Source organism: Aethalodelphis obliquidens, unplaced genomic scaffold (genome assembly GCF_003676395.1).
Source record: "Aethalodelphis obliquidens isolate GAN/ISIS:26980383/991018 unplaced genomic scaffold, ASM367639v1 scaffold72, whole genome shotgun sequence".
Classification (NCBI taxonomy): domain Eukaryota; kingdom Metazoa; phylum Chordata; class Mammalia; order Artiodactyla; family Delphinidae; genus Aethalodelphis; species Aethalodelphis obliquidens.
The window spans coordinates 3,783,401-3,801,550 of record NW_020838016.1 but is presented as its reverse complement, the minus strand read 5'-3'; the positions used below and the strand labels follow the sequence as shown (position 1 = coordinate 3,801,550).

General features: G+C 35.0%; 1 protein-coding gene across 4 annotated transcripts in view; it reads right to left on the bottom strand.

The window, feature by feature from the left end:
• Nucleotides 1–18,150, bottom strand: part of PPP2R3A (protein phosphatase 2 regulatory subunit B''alpha) — a 229,270-nt gene that overhangs the window by 13,723 nt on the left and 197,397 nt on the right. For all 4 annotated transcript variants that reach the window (XM_027091681.1, XM_027091683.1, XM_027091682.1 and 1 more), the window contains 3 exons: nucleotides 13,939–14,114; nucleotides 12,549–12,667; nucleotides 10,763–10,869 (listed from right to left, as the gene is read on the bottom strand). In XM_027091681.1, coding sequence (XP_026947482.1) covers nucleotides 10,763–10,869; nucleotides 12,549–12,667; nucleotides 13,939–14,114 — 402 coding nt within the window. The remainder of the gene's footprint in view (nucleotides 1–10,762; nucleotides 10,870–12,548; nucleotides 12,668–13,938; nucleotides 14,115–18,150) is intronic.

Genomic DNA, 18,150 nt, shown 5'->3' with positions numbered 1-18,150 from the left:
GAATTTCACTATTTGATTGTTCATTGCTAGTACATGGAAATACAACTGATTTTTGTATACTGAGCTTGTATTCTGAGACCTTGCTAACTCATTTATTAGTTCTGGTAGCGTTTACACAGATTTCTTTGTATTTTCTACTTAAAGGATATATAATCTAGGAATAGATTTACTTTTTTCTTTCCAATCTATCTGAACACTTTTAATGTTTTTTTTCTTGTCTTACTGCACAGGCTAGGACCCTCAGTTACAGTGCTGAGTAGAAATGGGGAGGGACAGAAACATCCTTGCCTTGTTCCTGATCTTAGTGGAAAGGCATTCAGTTTTTCACTATACGTATGATGTTAATTATAGATGCCTTTTATCAGGTTAAGGAAGTTCCTTTTTATCCTTACTGGGGTAAGAGTTACTGTGAATGGATGTTGGATTTTGTCAAATGCTTTTTTTGTGTCTGTGGAAATTATGTGGTTTTTGTCCTTTATTATATGAATATGCTGTATTACATTAATAGATTTTCAGATGTTAAGACAGCCTTCCATTCCTGAGGTAAACCCCACTTAGAGTGTATAATCTTTTTTATATGTTGCTGGATTTGATAAATATTTTGTGAAAAGTTTTATATTGATGTTCATGAGGGATACTGGTTTGTAGTTTTCATTTCTCGTGATCTTTGTCTGGGTTTGGTATAAAGGTAATATTGGCTTTCTAAAATAAATTTAGAAGTGTTCCCTCCTACTATTATTTTCTGACAGTATTAATGAAAGATTGGTATTATTTTTTCCCTTAAATATTTGACAGAACTTGCCATTGGAACCATCTGGACCTGGACTTTTCTTTTGGGGAAAACTTAATGATTTTAGTATCTTGATATAGTCTATCCTGATTTTCCATTTCTACTTGAGCCAGTTTTGGTAATTTGAGTTTTTTGAGGATTTTGTCCCATGTCATCTAAGATGTCAAATTTATTGGGATAAAGTTGTTCATAATATTCCTTTATAATTAAGTTCTATAGTGTCCATAGTGATGCAACCTCTTTCATCCTGATTTTAATTTATTCCTCTCTCTCGTTTTTTCTAAAGCTTTATCTCTTTTAAAATCTTTCCAAAGAACCAACTTTTGGTTTCATCAGTTCTTTCATATTATTTTCCTATTTTCTATTTCATGGATTTCTACTCTGATCTTTGTTATTTCCTTCTTTCTACTTATTTTGGGTCTATTTGGCTCCTCCTTTTTCTAGTTTCTTAAGATGGAAGCTTATATTATTGATATTCGACCTTTCTGGGCCATAAATATTTCTCTAAGCACTGCTTTAATTGCACCTCATACATTTTCATATGTTCTTTTATATTCATTCGTTTCAAGATAGTATTAAATTTCCCTGCAGTGTCTTCTTTGACCCATGCGTCTTTAGAAGTGTGTTATTTAATTTCCAAACATTTTGGGGTTCCCAGATTTCCTTCTGTTATTGATTTGTAATTTTATTCTATAATGGTCAGAAAACATACTTGATTTGAATTTACTGAATCTTGTTTTATTCACCTAACAGATGGTCTTTCCTGAAGAAGTTCCATGTGCATTTGAGAAAAATGTGTATTTTGCTACTGTTTTGTGGAGTGTATATATTGATTAGATCAAATACATTGACTGTGTTGTTCAAGTCTTCTGTATCCTTAGAGATTGTCTCTAGTTCTATCAGTTACTGTAAGAGGAGTGTTGAAATCTCCAGCTATAATTGTTGAATTGTCTGGCAATTTTTGTTTCATGTATTTTGGGGCTTTGTTGTTAGGTACAGATAACACTTAAAATTGTTATATCTGGCTACTACATTTTAACTGTTGGTGAAGTGGGAATTTTCATTGTTATTTCCTGGGTGAAATTTCTATCTTTTGATGTTGTAGAATTGGTTAATATTCATGTTCTTAACTATTGATTTTGAAGAATCCAATTTATGAAAGACTATTCAACCCTATGTGTTTGCTTTTGACTGTGATATAGCATTTGTCACTTTTAAAATATACTCATATCTATAAATAATTTCCCTATAAATTTCTCCCATCACTTTTTTGCTTTTAAACTCTTTATTTGCATGCAGATATTAGCTTAATATGTACTTTCTTCACTCCACCAGAGAGCCAACATTTTACTGACTAGACTTTTCTTGACACACTATCTTTATCATATACTGTATTGCTTTGCATAAATCTTCTGTTTTGGCATGGATTCTAAAATGAGTTTAATTACTATGGCTTTATAGTACACGTCCCCTGTGCCCCACCATACCTTTGTTTCTTTTCAGAACTCACTGCAAGTCTTTTGTATTTATTGTTCAGTATGAGTTTTAGAATTAGCTGATCAAGTTCTACAACATATTTGGGGGGATTATATCAAATTAATAAATTAATTTTAACATGGGGAATGATCTTTATAACTTTTAGTGAAATTTTATATTTTCTTCACATATATTTTGGAGTCACTTTTTTTGTTGATATCACAAATAGGATTTTTTTCTATTATATTTTTAGCTGGTTGTTTCTGGGGCATGGGATTAATACCCTTTACCCATTAAGGAGGTGCTCTTAAGTTTGCTTAGTTTTATAATTTTTTTCCAAACCAGAAGATATATTTTATCACATGTCTTCAAAGAATCAGTTTATATTTTGTTTCCTTTTTTACTCCTTTCATCTGTTAATGACAGATTTTGTAAAGTTGAACCACTGTTGCAATCTTGGGATAAAACCCCCTTACTGATGATGTATTCTTTTATATATGTTGGTAGATTTGACAAATTAATCTTCTGTAGTTCAGTTTTAATATCTGTAAACTAGGGATAACAGCACCTACAAAATAGAAGTTTTATGAATTAAAATATTTAGAATAGTGCTTGGCACAGAATATGGGTATGTATGGATAAGTTAATAGATTTATTTTTGTTTGAAATACAGTTGTTGAACTTCTTCCTTTCATGTACTTTATTTGGGTCTATTTTGTCATCCTTTTTCATGCATCGCCTAATTCATTTATTTCTGTCTACAGGTTACAAATTTTCCCCTGTCCATATCCCACAGATTTTAATAAATATAATGCTTTCATTGCCTGATTCTAAAAGAAACTGTAATTGGTATTTTGATCTTCTCTTTAGCTTAACAATTATTTTAAGATATATTTAATTTTTCAAAATTTTATTTTTAACTCTCCAGATATGTGCATTTTTGTTGTTGTTGTTAATTTCAGGTTACATTTTAAGTAACAAATGTGCCCTATATGCTAGTAATTTTAAAAAATGTTGCAGTTTCCTTCATGCCTTAATAAATAGGTACTTTATTGTGATGGTTCCATGTGTATTTGTTGGGTACCAAGTATACTTTTGAGTACCTCTATGAAAGTTTACTAATTCTATATTCTTTATGAATTTTTTAGCCTGTTTGATTTGTTGGTTTTTATATGACTATGGGATTGTGAATTTTTCCTTGTATTTATATCAGATTTGTTTTATGTATTGCATAAAGTTCGTAACTTATTTTCATGGCCAGCTGCTGAAATACTGGTAAGTTTCTTTTAAAGGTTTCAGTTCTCTTTGTCTCATTAACATTGCTATACCTGATTTCCTCTTGTTTACTATTTATTTGACTGTTACCTCTGTGTTAGGTATGAATCTAAAAGAATGGTGTACAGTTGGATTTTTAATCCGTTCTGAGTTTTGTGATTCATACTTTATCTGGACTTACTTTGTCCATTTATTTTGTCTGTCTTTGTCTTCTTGTCTCCTTTCTTACTGTAGTGGACATCTGGTGTTCCTTTACCAGTATAGCATTTCCTTTTTTGGGGCCATATTTTCAAAATTCCCAAATTTTCCTTGGGAATACACAAGGTTTGGATGAACTTGACTCCTGTCCAAGCTAAGTTCTAGGCCTAACTCCTTCAGGAGCTGGTTCAGGGACTAGACCCAAACCAAGCCAATCAGAGCCAACACAAGTCCTGGGCAGCTTGTTGAACCTTGTGGGAAAGGGATTTTCTCTTTTATTTGAACTTGAAGGTATCATCTTGCCACCACATATAAAAAACTTGCTGAAGAGTGAAAGAATGAAAGGAAAGCATTATCTAAGAGATGAAAGAGATAAAATCAAAGTCTCTAAAGTCAGTACTATCCCTAGACTTCTCAGTTCTATAATTCAATAATTATTGAATTCAATAAAAGTTCAATAATTTCCTTTTTGCTAATGCTTTTCCCCCCTTATGCCAATTTGAGTTAAAGTCACTTCTCACCAAAAGAATACTGATAAACACATTGTCTTTTAGTAGATTGAGTTTTCTTTATACAACTATTTTTCCAGTTAATAGTCTACTGTCTTTTTCTAAAAATGATTAGAAAGTTTTCTATTTAATATTTATTCTTTTAGTGGTTTTCCTTAAACTTTCTTTTTTTAAATTTTTGGCTGCATTGGGTCTTAGTTGCCGTGCGCGGTCTTTCTCTAGTTGCGGTGAGTGGGGGCTAATCTTCGTTGCATTGCGTGGGCTTCTCGTTGCGGTGGCTTCTCTTGTTGCGGAGCACGGGCTCTAGAGTGCAGGCTCAGTAGTTGTGGTGCATGGGCTTAATTGCTCCATGGCATGTGGGTTCTTCCTGGACCAGGGCTCGAACCCGTGTCCCCTGCATTGGCAGGCAGATTCTTAACCACTGCGCCACCAGGGAAGCCCCGTCCTTAAACTTTTTAACAGACGTATATAAATAAATTTTAATTTATTTGCTTTATGTATTTATTTTTGGCTGCGTTGGGTCTTTGTTGCTACGCGCGGGCTTTTCTCCAGTTGCAGAGAGCAGAGGCTACTCGTTGTGGTGCGCAGGCTTCTCATTGCAGTGGCTTCTCTTGTTGTGGAGCACAGGCTCTAGGCACGCGGGCTTCAGTAGCTGTGGCTCGCGGGCTCTAGAGCACAGGCTCAGTAGTTGTGGTGCATGGACTTAGTTGCTCTGTGGCATGTGGGATCTCCCTGGACCAGGGCTCGAACCCATGTCCCCTGCCTTGGCAGGTGGATTCTTAACCACTGCGTCACCAGGGAAGCCCAACAGACATACTTTAACTCTAGTCATTGTTAAATATAAATTTATCAGTGTCTATATTCTTCACTCTAATAAAGATTCATAGCATATTACCCCGACCTTCTTTTACTCTCTCTGTTAACAGTATCTATAATCAATACTTCCCTAATTCTAAGGATAAATTTTACTAATTTTGTTGTTTCTTGTATCCCACTATTCCTCTAGGATATATTTACCTTCTTGCTGAAGAATACCCTTTCATATTTCTTTCAGAGATCATCTGTGGGTGGCAACCATTTTGCATCTTTGAATGTCTAAAAATGTCTTTATCTGGCCCTCACATTTAAATAGGAACAGAATTCAGGGTTCAAAGTTTTTTTCTTTTCAGTATTTCAGTGAAGTGCTCTCTTTTTTTTTAAATTGGGGTATAGTTGTTTTACAATGTTGTGTTAGTTTCTACTGTATAGTGAAGTGAAGTGGAGTTCCCTGTGCAATATAGCAGGTTCTTGTTAGTTATCTATTTTATACATATTAGTTAGTGTATCTATTTCTTTTTGTGTTTAATTTGTGGGTAATCTTTCCTTTTCCCTCTCTGGTAGCTTTTCAGTTCTTTATCTTTTATGTTCTGAAATTTCACTCTACTACAGGGATTGGGAAACTACAATCGGTGGGCCAGATCTGTCTCACCACCTGTTTTGGTACAGCCCATGAGCTAAGAATGGTTTTACCTTTTTAAATTTGAAAACAAAATCAAAAGACTATTTCGTGATGTGAACATGATCTGAAGTTAATATCTCAGTGTCTATTATTACAATTTTATTGGAACACAGCCACATTCGCTTGCTTACACATTATGTCTACTTTCACACCACCGTGGCAGAGCTAAGTAATTGTGACAGAGACCTGCAAAGCCTAAAATATTTACTACCTGGCCAGAAAAAATGTGCTGATTCCTGTTTCTGTGTATATTTTTATTTGTTTAAACAGCTAAAATTCTGGGAATTATTTGGCTATTATTTCTACTGGTTTCTACAAGGATTTCTTACTCCTGTATCACAATCAATATTCCAAATCAAAAACTTTTCAGATGTGTCCATTCTATTATTTAGCCCAATGATTGTGTTTTTTCATTAAGATTTTTTTTCTTCTCATTTCCAGATACTGGAAAGATACTTGGCTGGTCTTGCCTGAAGAGTGTAATATTCTCTCTTATCTCTCTAAAAATAGTCAGACCTCCCTGGCGGTCCAGTGATTAAAGACTGCGCTTCCACTGCAGGGGGCACGAGTTCGATCCCTGGTTGAGGAATTAAGATCCCACATGCTGTGCGGTGCAGGAAAAAAAAAAAGTAAATATACCCATTTTGATGTCTTGTTCTGATTGTTGTAGTGAGTCTCCTTCCAGGGTTGAAAGTTCTTCCATTTGTTGAGTATTTTATTGGTTGATATTTGTCCACTTTACTATGTAGTAGAGAACAGACTGTTGCCTCTGCACTGGCTGCTTAGGAGAGAGCAATGTGGGGTTGCTAGTGTTTTAAATGGGAATAGGGGGATGGATGGGCCATGCTGCCCCAAGATCCCATACTCACTGCTTTTGTCTTTCCTTTATGGGTAGGATGGGATGTACAGGGCTCAACTTCCCGGGATGCTTCTTCTTCTGGTTTCTCTCTTGCTCTTGGTTTCAGTCAAATTAAGGTATGAATCATCTGTAAGTACTGCTCCCTTTATCTGTGGCAATTATCTTCCTCATCTTCCTGCATAGAACCTAAGCTCTGGCTCCCTCTTCAATCCGATTCCATCTGCTTTCCTTCTTTTAGTCCAATGAAAGTTTCTCCTATTACTTCAAGTGGTGCTCTGTATTTCTTATTTTTATATGGTATCAGAGACTGAAAACTACAGGATGCTTTGTTTACCTCCTTGAAATGAGAAGCTAGTCTGTATTACTGTTACTTTTTAGAAGTCCACTGAAGTTTTGTTTGTGGCCTAATATGTATTTTGTAAATGGTCTCTGGACAATAAACCACAAAGGTATCCATTTTCAGGGAATATTTTATTATGGCTGCAAATAACAGGTTTCAATTTCTCCTTTTTATTCCTTTTGGAGTTTCTGCTTCAAGAATCTGATGTTATCAGGACAGCTTTTTTGGGGTGTTTTGTCTTTTTTAATTCAGCTTTTGTTGTCATTCTGTAGTTGAATACTTTTCTTTTAATAAGTGAGTTTGTTCCATTTATATTCACTGACTTAAAAGTATTTGTTTTAGTTCTCTCATCTTTATGCTGCGTGGTCTGTGTTTTTCTTTTTTGTGTGTACATGTTTTCTGATTGAATTAGAATATTTAGAGTCTGGCTTTGGTTTTTCAAGTGTTTAATTAATAGCCTTAAACCCTCAACTTGACTTATCAGCTTTAGAGGGTAGCTGTTGAGGCCCTGCTAATGAAACTTACACATATATTTCTTCCTCCTCTCTACATCCCACTTTTAGTTATATTATTTTTTCCAGAATATTATGTTCTGCCTCTATCCTTTTATATTTAAATGGATTGAACACTCACTATTATTTCTTTTCCACCATGGCCATTCCATTTCTGGGCTCTCTGTTTTGGTTCATCTCTTGGTTTTATGATTATGTCCTTTTTAAAGAAGAGCTCATGGGTGCTTTATTCCTTTCAGTTCTTGTATGTTTGAAAATATCCATTTGTGTTTTCATGTTTGAATGCCATCTTGGGTTAGTATAAAATTTTAGGATATAGAATTTCTTTCTCTGAGAAAGTTATAAATATTATTTTATGATCTTCTAGTATTTATTTTTACTGTGGAGGTACCTGAGGCAAGGCTGATTTTTTTTTCCTCTTTTGTCTGGTGACTTGCATTTTTTAAAAATGGAAAAAGCCCCCAAAGTAAACTTTTATTTATCTTTGAATTCTGTTAAATTCACCACACATCTATGGGGCCAGTCATCATCAGTATTTCCTGGATATGGTGTGACTTCTGACTTTTCAGATTCAGGTCTTCTTTTATTTCAAAAAAGCTTTTCTGTTATCTTTGAATATTTTTTTCTATTTCATTTGCTCCACTGTCTAGTATGATTAAGTTAGATCCCTTTTGTTTTCCTTATATATACCTAATTTTCTGATAACTTTATTTTGTTCCTTTCTATTCAGTTTTACTTGATATTTCAAAGCCTTCTTTCACATCTCTGTTTTTTCTTTGCTAGTTAAGAATTATACATCCACAAAATGATTTTTAATGGTTACATGGGATTGCACTGTGTATATGTAGGATAATTTTATTAATCTTCTTCTTATTAAACACTTAGATTGTCTCCAGTTTTCACTATTATAAACATCTACACATCTTCTTAACAGTAGTGATATTGCTTCATAAGATCAGTACACCTACCCCAATTCGTATTAATGAAGCTCCCTGCCAAAAAACTAAATCATGCCTGTGAATCAACTTGCCTGTCTTTTCTGATGCACTCAGACTTAAGATAATCAATGAATGATGAATGATTTTAAGCGTTTCCTCTGGGTCTTTGACATAAAAATGAGGTCCCAGTTTTGTGGCTAAGCATATTAAGGAAATCTCTAGATTAAAGAAGGTGGTTTGGTGATGGCTTCTTCAGTACTCTCAAAAAAGATATTCAAGACTTAATGGTACAATCTCTATGGAGGACTATTTGACATTATCTACTGAGCTGGGTATTTTCTGTTTATCCTTCTAGATCTACTCTTCCCCTAGCTCTGTGCCCCAGGAGGCTGACCCAAATGGACCACACCATTGGGCTCTCTTGTCTTCTGGTTTCTGGTTGGAAGCTAAAGCGAAGTGCCTGCAGGATACTGAAGGATATGAGAATGAAACGGGATATTCTAGCAGCTCTCCCTCAGCTGGGTTGTCACAGGTTGGCTAAATCCCATTACGAAGGTCACAAGTTCTGTCAGGTGACCCTCTCCATATAGCTCTTCTCTTTGGGTTCTGATGATGGTTTCACCTACTTGTCCTTTTAGGCCTAGGGATGAAATGCTCCCACCATACCTAGTTCTGGGTGTCTGCATCATTTCTTGTTGGTTTCTCTAAAATCCTCCTGTGTCTTTGCAAGTTTGCTATCTGTTTGCTACACACTAGAAATTTATCCCGCATATGTATAAAATGACACATAAGATTATTCACTGCAACATTATATCTCTAATATTTCACTATTTTCACTATAATGTTTGTGAACGGAGGAATGTAAAATAATGGTATAACTATATAGTGGAATATTATGCAGTTATAAAAAGCTTAGCACATTCATTAAATATATTTATGGAATAATCTCCAATTTATTGATTTGTTTTTTCTCCAACCTTCAGTTATTCTTTTATTAATTTTTTCATACACCTCAGGGCCCCCCAAATATTTGTGATGCCTCATTTATATCTCAATGATCATAAAATACAAGTATCTGGTTCACCATGCTGCTCTCCCAATCTTTGTTGTTATCATTTTTAGCTTTATTGAAGTTCGATACAAAAAACTGTACACATTTAGTGAATACATCTTGATGATTTTGGATATATGCTTATATCTGTGATACCATCACCACAACCAAGGTACTAAACATATCCATTACCTCCAACATTTCCTTGTGTTTTTTTTTTTCTTTTGTAGGAACACTTAACATGAGATCTATCTTCTTAACATATTTTAAAGTGCACAATACCATTTTTTAACTATAGATACTATGTTGTACAGCAGATCTCCAGAACTTATTCATCTTCTATAACAGAAACTTTATAAAAGTGTGGAAAAAGCAGGAAACTAAATAATGAGTATGGTACCATATGTGTAAGAGGAAGAAAGAAATAAAAGAATGTATATGTGTATTTGCTTTTATACATATACACATATGTATGTATATATGTGTGTTTGTGTATGAGAGAGAGAGAGTGTGAGAACACATGGGAGGGAGTGGGGATGGAGTGTCTTTGGAAGGGTGCACAGAAAATGATAACAGTGGTTGCTTCTGGGGACAACTGGGTAGCAGGAAACTTACTATTTATTCTTTTATTTGAATATTAAATCAAATTAATATACTGCCTATTCAAAATGCATTACAATGCATTACATTAATAATAAAGATTAATTGAGAGGCTTAGAGAAACAATGACTAAGGAAGAATCATAGGAACTGCTAAAGGAATCGCCAGAAGATGAAAAGAGCCAGCAAATTATAGTTACTGAAATGTTCTAAGCAGTAAAAGTCTTGAATAATTTAATTTCTTACCACAGTCCCTTTATGGAATTATACCCTATTATAAATCCTTGTAGAGGTTACTTCCTGTTCAGGGTTGAAAGCACCAAACCATGTCTGATAAAGATTTGTTTTAAACATGATGATCTTTACTACTTAAAACAGCTTCAGTTCTAGCCTCCTCCTGTATTTATAAACAGGGTGTACTAACATCCCTAGCAAAGTAGTATGACTGCACAATGATCTCAGTTTTCAGTGAAAGGTACAACTCCATTAAAGGAAATGGCACATGAGAAGACTTTTCAGGAAATTAGTGAAGAAGGAGAGAGAAGACTGCTGGGGAAATATTCATTTAACTGAAGTTGGTTAAAATCACTCATTTTTATGATATTCAAAAATGGTAGAAATAGGAAAGGATTACTAGCTTGATTTTTTAAGGTGGTCCTAATGTGGTTATTACCCCTGTTAAAAAAAGTTCTACAAGACCAAGGCAGACTCACTCACCCTTCCTGGAACTGTGCTTGGGCAGACTCCTCTGCTACAAGGGTCTCATATTCCTCAGCAGCAAACCTGTCCCAGTCAGAGGGCTCAGGACTGTCATTCTCAACATCCTGATTGGGAAAAGGACAGCCACAGGAAACAAAATCAAAGACAAAGAATTGGAGATAGGTCATTACAAATGTTTTACATCACTGAAAAAAAACCTATCTGAAAAATGTTTCATTTAAACATGTTAAAAGTGGTGCTAAAGTAACATTCCTAAAGTGATTTTCTACACCGTGAATTAAAAAATTATAAGGCTGTTCAGCAGCTAGACTGTTTAGGTCTAGATTCTTCAGCCTTGTTATCAGAGGCTCTTCTCTAGCCCCTTCTCCTCTGGCACTTTGCACAGCAGCTATCTGGAGTGACTTGTGGTTTGCTTATGCCCACCTGAAATGTACCATCCCTTCCTCTGACAAATTTTTATTGCTTCTTTCAAAGCCAGCTCAGATACCGTGTTATCTGTGTTATCTTTTAGAAACTGCCCTTCTCCCCCCAATCATTTCCTTCGCTATACTATGCTTGGTTGCCACCTTTTGCTCTTCTGTCTTTTTTCATCTCTGTATACCCATTCTTTATATACTGAATCATCTCTATATAACCAGTGTCTTTTCAACACAGTGCTTGGAATTTACTGAGCACTTTCTGCACTTTCAGAATGTTGATAATTACCACCTCTCAGAAAAAAAAGGAAAATTTAAAGGTAAAAAATTTAAAGTAAAATTTATAACATAAATAAAAGAAATGAAGGGGGAAAAAGGGCATATATTTTCTTTTCCTTCTACAATACAGGCAGCATCCTGGATTATATGTTCTAGGTAAAATGATGTTTTTCCATGATGAAATTGAGTTAGTATTGCCCTAGGGTGTAAGGTTAGTTATGCCTAGAAGAATGCAAGTACCTAAATATTGACTACACAATGCCTTAATTACTGTATTTAATCCACTTTAAGAACTTCACCCCACCCTTTTAACATCTCTGAAATTGGCATGCATCTCAGACTTACAATTGGCAATAATTTTTCTTGCTTAAAGGTATATAAAATAATGGGGCATCTTAAACTCAATGATATAATACTGACTTCAGGCTAGTGATAATGCATCTTGATATGCCCCAAGTTCCAGTGCAGAGTATTTGGTTTTAGGAGCTGATCTTTATATTCTTACAAGTACAGTTATGCAACATATGGAAGACAAAGAAAAGACTGAGAAAGTTTCCTGTACTTGTACTCCTATAGGACTCAACTGAAACAGTTCTTTTCCATCAATATAATTTTTACTCTTTAAACAGGGGATTAGAAGAAGTGGTGATATTCTGCTTTTTGTTTGTTTGGTGTTTTTCTGGACATGGGTTTTCTGAGAGTCCACAGGTTTTTGTGTATGGGGAAGGCAGCTCACCCCTCTTCAGCTGTAGAATGTCTTCAAACTGATAGTCATGTACAGTGATCATTACTACTTGAAAAAGTGTTACGTTATCTGAAGGTTGTCTTATTTTGGAGAGCATCTAGTTTTTATTACCTTGTCATCCCGAAATTGAATGGTACAGTTAAATCAAGCCCAATATACTTTCTAATACTATGGGAAGATATGTGCTCTAGGTCCTTTATTCTCTCATTTCAGTATGTGATGAAATGTTTTAAATGTTACCTCTTTAAATACCAGAATTCCTGCAGACAGAGACCATTTTTATCTGTAGCACACAACCCCTGATACTGCAGCCCTCATATAGAAGTTAAAACTATACTGGTACCTTCTGGACCGCAAAGGGATCTCTCTGTTCATGGTCTAAGTATTTCTCCAGATTAAAGAAAGTGTCATAAAAGATGTGAGCCATTCTGCATCTCTTCAGATCTCGTAGAGTTATTTTGCCTGTGTAAGAACAAATCTGGTAAATTTCAAGAGCTGTTTTGGCAAGTGAAAAAAACTTTTACTGAAGTTTAAAAGTATGTGCATATGCTTATTTGATTATAAAAATTGATTTCTTTTTTTTTGAGGTAAAGTTCACATAAAATTCACCATTTTAACCATTTTAAAGGGTACAACTTAGTGGCTTTTCGTACATTCACAATGTTGCAGAACCATTACCACTGTTACATTTCATAGCATTTTCTTCACCCCCAAAGGAAACTGTACCCATCAAGCAGTCCAACTCCATCTCCCCTCCCAAATCCTCAGCCCCTGGCAATCACTAATCTGCTTTCTGTTTCTATGGAAAAAGCCTATTTCTTTAAACAATTTTTTTAATTTATATATTTTAATTTTATTGAAGTATAGTTGATTTACAATGTTGTGTTAGTTTCAGGTGTACAGCAAAGTGATTCAGTTATACATACACACGTATTCATTCTTTTTTAGATTCTTTTTTCATATAGGCTATCACAGAATATTGGGTAGAGTTCCCTGTGCTATACAGTAGGTCCCCATTGGTCATCTAGCTTAAGTATAGTAGCGTGCATGTGTTCATCCCAAGCTCCTGATTTATCCCTCCCCACCTTCCCCTCTGGTAACCATAAGTTTGTTTTTGATATCTATAAGTCTGCTTCTGTTTTATAAATAAGTTCATTTGTATCTTTTTAAAATAAAATTAGATTCCACATATAAGTGATATCATATATTTGTCTTTCTCTGTCTGACTTACTTCACTTATGATAATCTCTAGGTTCATCCATGTTGCTGCAAATGGCATTATTTCATTCCTTTTTATGGCTGAGTAATATTCCATTGTATACACATACCACAACTTCTTTATTTATTCCTCTGTTGATGGGCATTTAGGATGCTTCCATGTCCTGGCTATTATAAATAGTGCTGCAATTAATACGGGGGTGCCCGTATCCTTTCAACTTACAGTTTTCTCTGGATATACGCCCAGGAGTGGGATTGCTGGATCACATGGTAGTTCTATTTTAAGTTGAAAAAGCCTATTTCTTAAACAGAATTTGCCATCAATTGTTGGTTCTATGCTAACAATAAAGGAGAAACTTAAATACTTCTGTATTTGGAAAGCCTGTATGGAAGACTCTGGGAAGTTAAATAATTTAGGACCATCCAGGATTATATCCCACACTCCGTTACAGTGCAACGGAGTTTGCATTGTACACCTAGGTGTACAATGCAAATGGCTCTTTATTCAATCTTACCATCGTTGGCTGGCTTCACCAGGTCAAGCATCTGGCACAGCAAATCATGGAATGGCAAGGGCTCAATGCCCATGGCTTCCATCCGTTCACACTGCTCCTCATAGAAGTATTCCAGCTCGTACATGGAGAGCACACCATCCCCATCCACATCCATGCAGCGGAACCAGTACTCAATGCTAGGAGATAAGGATACTCATTAGCAATGGCCCGTTAAAGGTCCTTTATTCACTCAGATTTATTATTGTTCATGTTTCTTTTAAAAGTTACATATGTGTATACTTTAGACTTAGACATAGTTTTACAAAATTTATCAGAAAAAATGGCAGACCTTTATTTTCTCTTCCCCAGATCCAACCATTTTCAACACCTGATTTTGGTTTTTATCTTTACATTTCAGTTAAGATGTCTATATTGCTCCTTTCTCATATTTCTGTTTTAAGGAGTGGATTAATTTTGCACTATGAAAGATGAGGTTTCAGCTGTTTTGCCACTCATTCCACCTTACCCACAGCCCTCCCCAGCCTCTTAATATATAGATAAATTACTCAACATTCAGAGTTTATAACTACATTTTCCTTTTCTCTTTTATTTGCTTAGTTTTTGGGGTACAGTACATGTTACTAATTCAACCCCAAAACCTCTACCAGTTTTCTACATCCATAATCAGTCCCATTAGGTATTCTATCAATTGCATTTCCTTGAAGTCTTTCTTGGTTCCTTCTGACTTACTCTCATCTAGACTGGTTGATCTCTAGGCCTGGTTCACAGTTTCACTCTAGGAATTCCCTTCACCTTTCTCCTGTTTCTTATATATCACATTTTCCTCATTCTTGGTTTACTTCCTTGTTTGGTGTAACACATCCTTCAGTAGCTTCCTAAAAGCTACATTTTTAGATCTTGGATCATTGAAAATACCTTTTATCTACTCCCAATGTAGTTGGTATTTATAGAATTATAGGTTGGTGGTTCTTTTCCTTCAGAATTTTAAAGGCACTGATCCATTGTCTTCCATTTATCCATTGTTGTTGAGAAGTCTAAAGCCACTGATCCTTTGACTGTAACCTGTTTTTTTTTTTTTTTTTTTCCTTTGAAGCCTATAGAGGTTTCTGGTGTTTTGAAATAATATGAGGTGCCTTGGTCTGTATCTAATTCACTTATTTTGCTGGGCTCAATTTGGAAACTAGTATTCTTTAGTTCTTGGACATTTTCTCAAATTATTTTGTTTCTTCCCTGCCTCTGTTTCCCCTTATCCATTCTATTTTTGTGGCATTCTTATAATTCAAATCTGCATGGTCCAATATGGTAGCCACTAGCTATATGTGGCTAGTCCAATCTGAGATGTCTTTAAGTGCAAATACACAACAGATTTTGAAGACTTAGGAAGAAAAAAAACAGTAAAACATCAATACTTTTATACTGAGTACATGTTGAAATAACATTTTAGATATATTGGGTTAAATAAGATACATAATTAATTTAAATCTTATGTTTCTTTTTACTTTTTTACTGTAGCTAATTTCATTAAAAAATTTTAAAACATTTTAACTAAAAATTGTATGTATTTAAGATATATAACAAAATAATGTGATATACACAGTGAAACGATTACTACAGTAAAGATGTAAAAACGATTACACAGTAAACGATTACTACAGTAAAGATGTAAAAACGATTACAGTAAAAACGATTACTACAGTAAAGATGATACTTAACATATCATCTCCTCACAGTGTTAACCATTTTTTTTTGGGGGGGGTAGGGATGAGAGGACCTGAACTCTACCCTCTCTAAGTAAATTTCCAGTATTTAACACAATATTATATTAAATGTATAGTCATTATATTGTACATTAGATCTCTAGATTTACTCATTCTATATAACTACAACTTTGTACCCTTTGACCAGCATCACCCCATTTCCCTCACACCTCCAGCCCCTGGTAACCACCATTCTATTCTCTGCTTCCATAAGTTTGACTTGTTTTTGATTCCCATATAAGTGAGATCATGCACTATTTGTCTTTCTGTGCCTGGCTTATTCCAATTAGCATTATGTCCTCCAGGTTCATCCATGTTGCAAATGATAGGATTTCCTTCTTTTTAAAGGCTGAGTAATATTCCACTGTGTGTGTATACATATACCACATTTTCTTTATCCATTTATTCTTTGAGGAACATTTAGGTTGATTCCATATTTTGGCTATTGTGATAATGCTGTAATGAACAAGGGAGTACAGATATCTCTTCAAGAGACTGACTTCAGAGTTATGGTTCAAGATGGTCAAGTAGAAAGATCCTGAACTCACCTCCTCCCAAGACATGCCAAATCTATAGCTACATATGGACCAATTTCCTCTGAAAAAAACTAAAAACTAGCTGAGTGACTCCTACATATTGGGCAAATGAGAAAAAACTCACACCTAAGTGGGTAGGAGATGCTGAGACACAATCTTGCTGTAAACCCCAACCCAGCACAGTGACCCACAATCAGGTAGAAACTCAAAATCCAGAGCTTCTCCCTGAGGAGCAAAGAGTTTGAACCCCACATTGTACACCCAAACTTTTAAAGACATACAACCGAGACCACTCCCCCCAAGTCTAGATTCTTTCCCCTCCTTTTTTAAAATTGAAGTATAGTTGACATGTAATATTATATTAGTTTCAGGTGTACAACATAGTGATTTGACATTTATACATATTATGAATTGATCACCACAACATATCTAGTAACCATCTGTCACCAAAGTTATTACCGTATTATTGACTGTATTCCCTATGCAATACAGTGCATCCACATGCCTTATATATTTTATATCTGGAAGTTTGTACCTCTCAATTTCCCTTCATCTATTTCACCCAACCACCCCCTTACCCTCTGGTGACCACCACTGTGTTCTCCATATTGGTGAGTATGTTTCTGTCTTATTTTGTTTGTTTGGTTTTTAAATTCCACATATAAATGAAATCATATGGTATTTGTCTTTCTCTGTCAGACGTGTTTCACTTAGCATAATACCCTTAAAGCCCATCCATGTTGTTTCAAATGGCAAGATTTCATTCCTTTTTTATGGCTGAGTAAAATTCCATTGTGTGTGTGTGTGTGTGTGTGTGTGTGTGTGTGTGTATCACAGCATCTTTAGCCACTTATCTATCGATGGACACTTAGGTTACTTCCATATGTTGGTTATTGTGAATAATGCTTCACTGAACGTTGGAGTGCACGTATCTTTTCAAATTAGTGTTTTTGTTTTCTTTGGGTAAATACCTGGAAGTAAAATTGCTGGATCATATAGCAGTTCTATTTTTAATTTTTTGACGGACTTCTACACTGTCTTCTGTAGTGGCTGCACCAATTTACATTCTCACCAACAGTGCATAAGGGTTCCCTTTTCTCCATATCCTCACCAACACTTGTTATTTGTTGTCTCTTTGATAACAGCCATTCTGAAAGATGTGAGGATCTCATTGTGGTTTAGATTTGCATTCCCCTGATGATTAGTGATATTGAAGATCATTTCATGTGTCTGTTGGCCATCTGTACGCCTTCCTTGGAAAAATGTTTATTCATGCCCTCTGCTCACTTTTTAATCAGACTGTTTTTTTTTGATATTGTGTGAGTTTTAAAATATATTTTAGATATTAACCCCTTATCAGATATATCATCTACAAGTATTTCTATTCAGTAAGTTCCCTTTATGTTTTGTTGATGGTTTCCTTTGCTGCACAAAACCTTTTTAGATTGATGTCTCATTTGTTTATTTTTGTTTGTTGCCCTTGCCTGAAGAGACAGATCCAAAAAAATATATATTGCTAAGACCAATGTAAAAGAGTATACAGCCTATGTTTTCTTCTAGGAGTTTCATGGTTTCAGGTCTCACATTTAAGTCTTCAATCCATTTTGAGTTTATATTTTGTATATAGCATAGAAAGTGATCCAGTTTCATTCTTTTGCATGTAGCTGTCAAGTTTCCCAACATCATTTATTGAAGAGACTGTCCTTTCCCAATTGTATATTCTTGGCTCCACTGCTGTACATTAATTGACCATGTAAGAGTGGGCTTCTTTCTGGGCTCTCTATTCTGTTCCATTGATCTATGTGTCTGTTTTTCTGCCAAGACCATACAGTTTTGATGACTGTAGCTTTGTAGCATAGTTTGAAATTAGGGTGTATGATACCTCCAGCTTTGTTCTTTCTTAATATTGCTTCGGTTTT